We start from the raw sequence: 10519 nt of genomic DNA, 5'->3' as shown, positions 1-10519 counted from the left end.
GCAAAGCTTCCCAATATTAGCTCACCAAAAGCATACCTTCTAAGAATAAGATTCAGTGGAATAAAATTTGACAGGTTTCAAACATCCTCTGAAGTATAGATAAATTGCTGCAGATTTGAAGTTTTTCCTCTGAACCTGAGGATCTTGATAAGTTGATAGTCATTGTCTCTAATACTAACATTTTGCATGATACACCCTATAAAATCCAGCTCGGTTTCTAATCCTTGATATTCTCCAAGGAATAAAATTTTGAGAAGTAAAAGGTATTCAGGAACAAGAAGTGGATGCCTCCATCTTGACTCGTGTCTCTTTGCATGGTTTCGTGATTTCTAAAATGACAGATACCAAATGTTCTCGGATAGAATTGTTGGAAGTCTTATATCGACTAGAGATAAGACCAATTAAGTGTATATAAATGGGTGCAAACCTCATTCTATAAGCCGGTTTTGTAGGTTTGAGTTATACTTAAACTCCACTTCTAACTTAACTATTTTTGTTGTCAGCAGATAAATTAAGAAATCCCATAATAGCTTCCAAATGAAATTTCCAGATAGATTAACTTGTCAAATACTAGAATATCAATGGCATATAAAAGTTATGAGAAAATAATATATTCAAAAAAATCAAATAAGTAAAGTTTAAGAAAACTGGCATTAGAAAATTAAAATCAAAGGAGTTTTAAGAGAGTAATCACCAATGTTGGTAGGAGCAAGAGTATTACAAGTTTAGTGTCGTTTGTTACCAGAATTCTCCATCACAACCACTCCAATTATTCTGACATTTAATCATGTTGGGCAGAAAAAGAAGTTTGGAATCTTCATTAAATTTCTTGACCTCACTCTACTTGTAACTTCAGAATCTTTAGCTATATATGCATACAGTCAAAATCATGTGAACTTCCACTTGCCATCTTGAGTTCAAACCAACGAAGGTTATAAACTATGGACAGCGACACTCATTTTAGTTATAATATTACTGTTAATAATGGGTCAGTGTACTTGTCAGAAACCAGGGTCCGTGTACTAGTTAGAAATCAGGGTCAATGTAATTGTTTGAAGCATAATTTGTAAAGTGATGGTACCCCTTTTACCAATATTAAATATATACTGCTATGCATCATAAGTGTAAAATGAAGAAATACGAAAAATACAAGTAGATCTTACTTCATTACATTTATCATAACAAGAAAAAGAAAACTATAAATGTTGCAATACGAGACCAAGAAATGAGAAGGAGAAAGCAAAAAGAAGTGATAAAATAGAAAATTCAGACTTGTAGTATTTATGATTTATTATTATTTTGGTGTAGACTAGTATATTTTATTATAACTGTGAATTTAAAACCATGGACTTTAAGTGTAGACTGGTATATTTTATTCTGATAGATAGCCCACAATGGAAATTAAAACAAAGATGGTGATCTGTGCTGTGGTGGTATAATTTGACATAATATGTTACAACAAATGTAGCATGGTAATCAAATCCAAAATCTCAAAAGTGAAAAGGAGAAAAACAAAGGGTACAATAAGAAACGTTTCTATAGTCCTGTTGCAGAAAAAGCTTTTGTTCATATAATTGATTGTTTGATGCTTGATTTCACAGGTCAGCAAACCCTCTATCATGCAAATGGTTTTATTCAATGTTGGGTTTTTTGGAACAAGGAAACTTTGCAAGTATTGCCAGTTATGAAAGAGTCAGCAAACTAAATTCTGCAATAAGTTATATTGGAAAGACAAAAGCGCTTGTTATAGACTTAGGGAATAGAGAATACCATTGGTTCTTGGTAGCTTATGAGAGTGACATCCTTGGTTTCAATCATAAGGTTCTTCTACCCTCTAATATCGTTGAGTCACTTGGTCACCATTTTGAGCTGGTTGGACATACTGGAATCATAAAAGACATAGAAGGATTGTGTACCTAACTGGAATGAGAACATGAGATTTCTTCTGATGGGTGGGAGATACTATAAACAGAATTAAGACTTTAGGACTAGGAAAACTCGAATTTGTAAGTACCACATCGAAAATATCTCACTATTTACACAGGTTTATATATGGTCATTTGAAAGACTTGCGTACACGGGATGTGGGGTCGGGTACAATGCATTCTTTGTTAAACCCTAAACGGGTCAGATGATATACGGGGTGTTTAACCAGTGTTTTCCCCGGGTCACTAAACAAAGAAACATTGATGCCTTAAATGCGTTGATATCCATGATAGAACCAGGAGGGGTTCGAGGTAGTGGTGCCGTCATTATTGGATGAATGATTCGCGCTTACTCTTCTCCTCACCTCTTCACCACATCCCTCTTTTTTTTTCTTACCTATAACTTCAAACTATGGACATAAATCTTGTTATTATACTGTATACTGTGTAACAACATTTCCCACATCATCAACTTTAGCTGCTAGAGCCAATCATTGTGGTTATCGATTATATGAAGTACAGTAGTCCAGTTTTGCATTATCTTCAAACTCAGTAATTTTTATGGTTAGTATTATCCCTATCAAATATACCATTACTATTTGTTTTTTCATGCAATAACTCTTTTTCATTGTATATGTTTATCTTAAGGAATCCTTTATTTTATATGGGTTATTAATAATATTATATATTCCTTTCAAAAGATTCAATAATAAATAGAGTTAAGGTTAAATTGTTGTTTCCATAATATTTTTTCAAAATAAATGTAAAAAGTTATAATATTGGATGAATAAAAATAAGTAGATTAAACTAGTATTAATTTAGTCATTTTATTTTTTAAATTATGAAAAACATTTAAAGTGTAAAAGCAATTAATTAGTTTGTTGTTTTTATTTAAAGAATTATTGTACACTTTTTCTATATAAATATTATAAAACATTTTTTATTCTCACTAAAAAAGTATTTCTCAATAGGTCATAGGTGGAAATTGGTGGGAGACATTGCATATTCTCTCTTTCTCCAAAAGTGGGGAATCAATAATATGCTAAAAAGTCTTAGATTAATTATTCAATCATATACAAGAGATCAAAATAATGTTTACCAAAAATAAATTTTGGCCATTCACACAAGGAAAAATTGAATAGACAATAACATGCTTTTACACATAGACAATATAGAGATTTTCCTAAGTAAAATATAGTACTTATGTGGTTTTAAAAAGAAGTAACTTTTAATGTATGAAAAAAGGAAAAAGTTTTTTTAACATGTTTTTTTACAATCATTTTGTATTGTATGATAGTTCGTGATTTATCCGTTTTAAATATACATATCAATAAAATAATGACACATAATCTATTGTTAAAAGTTGTTAAAAAAAGTTGTTAACGTAAAAAAAAAAAAATACCTTTGACTAATAGTTTCATCTATAGGGTTTGGGAAGGTCTATTTCATTATTGATTTTGTGGTATCCATGTGCCAAGGAGAAATGTGTATATCCCATTCCCTACACCATTTTCAACTTGTTCAAAAAGTTTGCAGAAAAAAACACTTTATGTTAGCAGCTTCCATTGTGTTTATCTGTTCGTCCTTTTTCAACTTAAGATTCCCAATCACAACTACCTTTTTCTCATCATCAAACTTCTTAACCAAGAAGCAATCCACTCTCACGGTTTAACATACTTATAAACACTTCTTATTCATGTTAATACATGAAAAAAATTACTTTTCTTGTTTTGCTGCTGATTGTGAAAAGGGGTCAATACCAAAATAAAACATGTTGAGGAGTACATTTTGAAACTAGCTATTGTGTAATCATCTTACATTAAGTGCTTAGGTTAAGTTTTAAGTTAACAATATTTGGATATTTTTAATTGAATTCCTATTAAATTGTATTAGTTTATTAAATATTTAAAAAATTATACTTTTAATTGAGGTTTGTTTTGTTTTACTTTTTTTAATTGATTGTTATTTTGTTTCATCAATCGTGTTAAAAAAATATGAAATGTTATTGTTAATATAAAATTATATTGTAATCAATGTAAAAACTACAGGTTAATATTCCCATCATGGTAAGTAATAACATAAAACTAATTGATAAATATAATTATATAGTTTTCTAACACGTATTTAACAAAATAATAAAATTCACTTGTTATTGTATATTAATCATAATATCATTTCATATCAACCAAAAAAAAATCAGCTTTTTACATAGATCTTAATTTTTAAATTAGTTCAAATTTTTTACTTGAAATAGTATGTATTTGTTGAAAGAAAGCTATTTGAAGTAAATTGAATATAATCTCTCAAATTTTAATGATATTGAGTCCAAAGGTGCCTCAAAGAGTGTGAATCTAAGGAGTAAATTAAATGAATAAACATGATTTGCTTTCTTTGTTATGTTTGGGTTTGTCTTGCATGAGATAATCATACTATAGTTTTGCTTCCTTGGGAACTGATTCTACTGCAGACTGCATTATTGACTGAGGAAACAGTTTTAGAGAAAGACAAAATGCCAACTTTACAGCTTATCCTTCCTTCAGTTCCTTTCAAAACCTCTGTGACTAAGCTATTAACTAATATTTATCTCAAAATCAATTGCTACTATTTATGAAGTTCATTAATAATCTGTACTTGGCAGATATTATTGGAAAAAATCATTTCATTTCACTAATGACTAGTCAAACTTGTGGTTTGACTGTTTTCCTGTAATTTAATTCCCTATTACACATGCAACTACTATGAACATTACAGAAGCTTGTAGTTCTTTAAAACGATGAACGACCATTGACCAAAGTCCACAGGAATTCCAACCTAATTATGGCATTAGACAAGCAGACACAACAACCTTAACAAAATGTCCCATTCACTTTTTCTTGATGCCCTCAAGAGCACGCATATACACATACTTCAATCCTTCAACCACTTCCATAATATGTTCCAACTAAGAAATATACCAACCATCACAGAAGTAAAAATACAAGATTATATCAAATTACTAGTTAACAATGCACAAGTAAATTAAAACTCTTATTATAAACTCACTAACGAGTAACAATGGACCCCAAAACAAATAGCATCACTAAAACTATTTATACAAAGATTACATTCTAAAAACACCAAAATAGGAGTATAATCAAAATCCTAGTTTACCAAAGCAGCCCAAAGTTTAGAGGTAATCTACACATAATAATAACAACAGTTGATTATTCTGTCAATTAAAAAAAAAGGGAAATTTGAGATTTTTCAGGAAGAGAGAATTAAAATGAAAATCAAAACCCAACACCAGCCGGCGCGCCGACCCCAAGCTGAGCGGCGGGTGGATGCGGCTCAAGCTTCCTGTTGTTCCAAAAGCAAGCCTCCGGAGCTAGCTTAGCCGATGACCTCATCGGCTCCGACTTGCAGCGCGTGAGCACAAATGGCTCGTACCCATTACCTGATTTGGACCCCACCAGCTTCTGCTCAATCATTGTAGCCATTGACACTCCGGCGGCGCCGCCAACCGCCGGGAACGAGCACGACGACCGTGGTGGCTGCACCAGCGGTGGAGAAGGCTTCGGCTTTGGCTTGGTCTTCGTAAAGGTCTCTCCAGTCAGCCTTTTGGCGGCTCCTGCGGCGGCAGGCCTCTCTGGTAGCCACCGTATGAAGTCGGTGCTGCACACCCAGGTTTCCTTGGACACCTCCATTGACAGCTTCGGCTCGCACATCATCAGCAACAAGCACTCCGGCAACGTTTCCCTTTCTCTATCTTCGCATTTTGACCCATTTTCTCGCTCCTTTGACTGTGGATCTGAATTCGGGTCATGGGTCGGATCTTGACTTTCAGTCTCCGTAGTCACTTTCTCTTCTTCCTCCTCCGTTGACCCTTCTGAAGTTTCGGTCGTCACTGCTTCCGTTTCTGGCTCTCCGTCGTCGTTTTCCGGTTCTGAAGCTGTGAACGTTTCTGGGGTGGAAGAAAGTTCTGAGCTTTCGTTGTTTTCGCTCACTTCTTCTTTACCCTCCTGGAGATTAATCTCTTTTTCTTCGGTTTTAAGGTTGTCCAGATCTGAATGAGCTTCAGGATGTGTTAAAGTTTCACCTTTTTCTATGGTATTTTCATTTGCTTCTTGGTCACCCTTTTCTTCGTCCTCTTTTACTTCATGAAACTCTCTGCTTTCTATGTTTGCTACGCTTTCAACTTCATAGCTTTCCTTCCCCGCTTGTTGTTCTTCTTCTTCACTGACCACCACAATAGTTTCTGTTTCTCTTTCGCAAATAGTATCTTCTTTGGTTTCTCTTTCAACTTCTTCTTCTTGTACTTGTTGCTCATCCTCTTTCACTTTGATGGGTTGCTCTGTGTCGTCATCTTCTACTTCTTGATCATCTTCATCCCCACTGTCTTCTTCATCATGTTCTTCCCCTTCTTTCTCTTCTTCTTGACATTTATTTATGTGAACAGGTGATTCCCAAAAACGGTTAGCCAGAGCTGCCATTTTGACTGGATCAGATCTGCATCTCATCAATAAAAGAGCATTTTTCGGAGGAATACATATGCTAACTCTTGCTTTCTCTTCTTCCTCTCCTACCACCTCATCATTCTTCTTCTCTTCTTCCTCTCCTACCACCAAATCAACATCGATGTCTTCAAACACATGCCTCCTCTGGCTGTGGCTCCTCTCACCTGTGTCTCTTCCATCCTCCATTTCTTCCTCCATCACTAACTCAATCCCCCTTCCCTTCCCATCCCCATCCTGCAAAGCCACCAGCCACCTTCCAAGTCCATTCCCACACGAACCCTCTCTCACAAGTCCTCCCCCTTCCACTCCACCACCCTTTTCCTTCTCCTTCTCACTTGACATGCAAGAAGACCTGCAAGGAAAGAAGCAGCTGAACTCTCTCAAGGCCTCACATATTGTCAAGGGGAGATGCACCCATCTCTGATTCCGATGCTTCAAGCAGTTCTGGTGATGCTGAAACCCTTGGCTGTTTTGTCTAGTTAGATCTGCATTAGGATTTCCATTTCCATTGGCATTTGCACCACCTTGTTCACCCTTCCTAAAGCTAGCCTCCCCCCTCCTCTTAGACCTTGCCCTTATCTTCTTTCCTTGCTTCTTGGTCTTCACCCTCACCTGGCCGATGCAAGTGACTTTGGGAGAAGAAGGTTCGGGGTTCTCAAAGCCACACCCTCTTCTCTTGCCAGCAGTTGGGAACATGGGAGAGGCTTGGCCTCCTTTCATGCTTCCATTGCTCTTGAGCCTCCTGCTGAGGGAAGAAGAAAGGGAAATCTGAGGAGGGTCTCTGCTGCGGCTTGGGCTGAGAATGGACTTAGAAGAGAGCTTCATGGATGAAGAGGACAAACGAGAAGTGAAGCAAACAAACAACTCACTTGTGCTACTGCTATTGCTACTTGTGCTGCGATGGGGTCTCTCTCTATCTGTCTCCATTTTTTTCTTTTTTCTTTTTATTTGGTTTCAGAATAACACTTGCCAAGTCATGGCATGGCCATTGTGTGACACAAGAGTTGATTTTTGGGATGGTAGCTCTATAAAAGCACAGTCAATAAATGAAAGATTGCTTAGCGTTGCTTGGTTGTGAGGTGGAGTGGTCTATTATCCTCAGTAACAGATTGCAAGGTGGCTACTATTTGTGAGTTGTGAGTGAGAGTCTGTCTGATAGAACGAGAGAGAGAAAGAAAGAGAGAGATACTGAGAGAGAGGAAAGTGTTTAATGGAAGATGACGAAATGCTGTTTGTCTTTATCAAAATGTAACCCACTGTGGCTAGAGTGTAGGGTAGGGTCTTGTTGCCAATTGGTGCTTTTTCTTTATTTTTTATTTCTTACACACATATTCTCAATTAAGTTCTGTATCTTAGTAAAATAAAACTTACTTTCATTTTTCACATTTTTTTTTTACATAATCTCGCAACCATGCACTGCGGAGGAATAATAATCCATTCCCCCAGATTCATCAATTCACAAGTGGTTTCTTCTAAGGATGGGAAGATTCGAGGGAGCACTTGGTATTTGGGAATGGTGAAATGAAGAGGGAGATGAATCTTGAATGATACTTGTTATTAGTGAAGTACTCAAGTCTCAAGGTTCGCCTCCGTGTTCAGCAGAAAAGGGGAAAAATCATCTGCGTGCACGAGACTTTTGGCAGATCAACAACTTTGGTAAAGACAGAAAGCAGTGGGAAAATAATAGAAAAAGAAAGGTTGTGTGGAAAAGAAATTTTTGACAGGAAAAGGAATAGATAAAGAATTTATATTCTTGTAAGACTAGCATAAAGGAGATTTTGGACTCATGTTGTGAATAATATATCTGTTTATTATTAGACGTTTCGGTAAAATCAATGCTGCTATTTTAGATCATGATTGTTAAAATTTTCCAAAATAGTTTCTGGATATAATAGGATTTTTACCTCCTAAATATAGATAGCTTTTGCCTTAATAAAACCTATGTGAAAACACTAGCACACTACCAAATTATGGTACCATAATCTTAACCAACAACTAGCAAACACAACAACCAATAAAACTTGTAAAACAAAACCTACCCAACGGCTATTTATGAGAGCGAAAAAAAAAAATAGAAAAGCCCACCTAACGGTATTGTATTTGTCAATATCATAAGCATTATCAGCCGCAATGAATGTGAAGGAAATCTCTCAAATAATAATTTGATTAGCTTTGCTACTTGTATTCTTAATACGTAATTAATGCCCACAAACTAGAAATATGACGAAGAATACAGTAGATGTATCTAATAAATACAATAAGCAATACCATATAACGTGATAGAAAGAAAGAAAGAAAAAAGTGTGAAGTGTCTATAAAAATATATTCATATTAATTTTGAATTGTTTTCTTGAATACGAAACTATTGCATAACATGTTCATCAATTTTGTTAATTCAGCTGTCAAGATTTCCCGTTTTTATAAGATTGATGCAATGTGTATTATAATACAATAATGGAGGGGGCTGATGGGAAATGGTTGGAACAAAGGTGAAGAATAAATATGCAGATAATACGTGTATGTGATCTAAATTGAGATGTAAAAATATTAGGCTTAATAACTCCTTTGGTCGTGTGAAAATCTCAGTTCGGTCCTCAAGTTTTGAACTGTCTCAATTGGGTCATTGTAAAAATGCACACGTTTTACTCCAACCATTAACTGATCTCAAACGGCGTTAAGTTTAGCTGACGTGGTATGCTGACGTGTTGGCTTAATCCCTTCTTGGTTCTCGTATTTGTGTAAAAATCTCAGTTCGGTCCTCAAGTTTTGAATTGTCTCAATTGGGTCATAATTTTTGTAAAAATGCACACATTTTACCCCAATCACTAACTGATCTCACTGTGCAACAGTTATCTTCTGCTATCAGTGGAATAAATAGCTTAAAGGCTGGTGATGAACCTATACGTTACCAAGTTGGTTCATTTGCAGAAAAGACTGTGAGACTGATTGCACTGGTTACGCGAGTTTTCCGGTGACTTTATTTTTTGAGCCGACGAGATAATCTGTGTAAAATCCCTGATTCTCAGAGAGATGAATAAAATCCCTAATTCAAATAAACTAAATAGTAGGCATTATGCCACGTGAAACACTGCTTATTTTAAAAAATAATTCATATAATTAAATAATACACATCAGCATGTCTTCTGGCTACCACGTCAGCTAAACTTAACGTCGTTTGAGATCAGTTAACGATTGGGGTAAAATGTGTTCATTTTTACAAAAATTATGACCCAATCGAGACACTTCAAAACTTGAGGATCGAACTGAGATTTTCACACAAATACGAGGACCAAGAAGGGATTAAGCCAACACGTCAGCTAAACTTAACGCCGTTTGAGATCAGTTAACTGTTGGAGTAAAATGTGTGTAATTTTACAAAAATTATGACCCAATTGAGACAGTTCAAAACTTGAAGACCGAACTGAGATTTTCACACAAATACGAGGACCGAGGGAGGTATTAAGCCAAAATATTATAAAGATATAATGATAGGTAGTAGGAGGCAGTAAAAGAGTGTGAGGAGGAACGTGGGCAGATAGATGATAGAAGGAGAGGAAGGAAAATGAAAATGGGGTGTTGGGAATATAAAAGTTGATGACACTTTCACAGAATTCATGTGTCCATCCGTGTGGTGTGAGAACTGAGAGGTGCAGTGGTAATACTATTGTTTTGTAAGTCTAAATGTAAATACTAAATAACCAAAAACCTGTACTCTTCTGCTACAGTGTCTGTCTGTAGCAAATGCCTGCCTTTTTTGCTTTCTCACCTTTCTCTCTCTGTTTTCACAATACAAACACACTATTATTGTTATTATGTCTTGTTTTTTAGACTTCTCATAATTTGTCAGGGCACATTAAGAAGATGGTAAAATAATAATATGTTATTTGGAAATGAAGAAATGATGGGGTGGGAGTGGCAGATACGAAATAAGAAGATAGAAGAAGGGTGTGCGTGAAAGACGTCACGTGGGAATAAGACAGGGAGAGGTGAAAAGAAGAAGGAGGAAGGTGCACCGCACGTGACCACACGATATAAGCTTTAACAATTTCATTGCCTCCAATCATCCTTTAAGTTGTTCCTCCCCTATCTCACTCACCACTG

At 35.6% G+C, this 10519-nt stretch overlaps 1 protein-coding gene across 1 annotated transcript; it reads right to left on the bottom strand.

Annotated features, from left to right (window-relative positions):
- Positions 1 to 4917: 4917 nt before the first annotated feature.
- LOC106762436 (stress response protein nst1) lies at positions 4918 to 8204 on the bottom strand. Its single transcript, XM_014646344.2, has one exon. The coding sequence runs from the start codon at positions 7343 to 7345 to the stop codon at positions 5195 to 5197; it is 2151 nt and encodes a 716-aa protein (XP_014501830.1). The 5' UTR covers positions 7346 to 8204; the 3' UTR covers positions 4918 to 5194.
- Positions 8205 to 10519: the final 2315 nt, after the last annotated feature.

Source organism: Vigna radiata, chromosome 5 (assembly GCF_000741045.1).
Source record: "Vigna radiata var. radiata cultivar VC1973A chromosome 5, Vradiata_ver6, whole genome shotgun sequence".
NCBI lineage: Eukaryota > Viridiplantae > Streptophyta > Magnoliopsida > Fabales > Fabaceae > Vigna > Vigna radiata.
This window is presented reverse-complemented; position numbering and strand designations above follow the sequence as displayed.

What these genes read in the sequence shown, in the direction of transcription:
- LOC106762436 (XM_014646344.2), bottom strand. Translation starts at nt 7,345, where the DNA reads ATGGAGACAGATAGAGAGAGACCCCATCGCAGCACAAGTAGCAATAGC.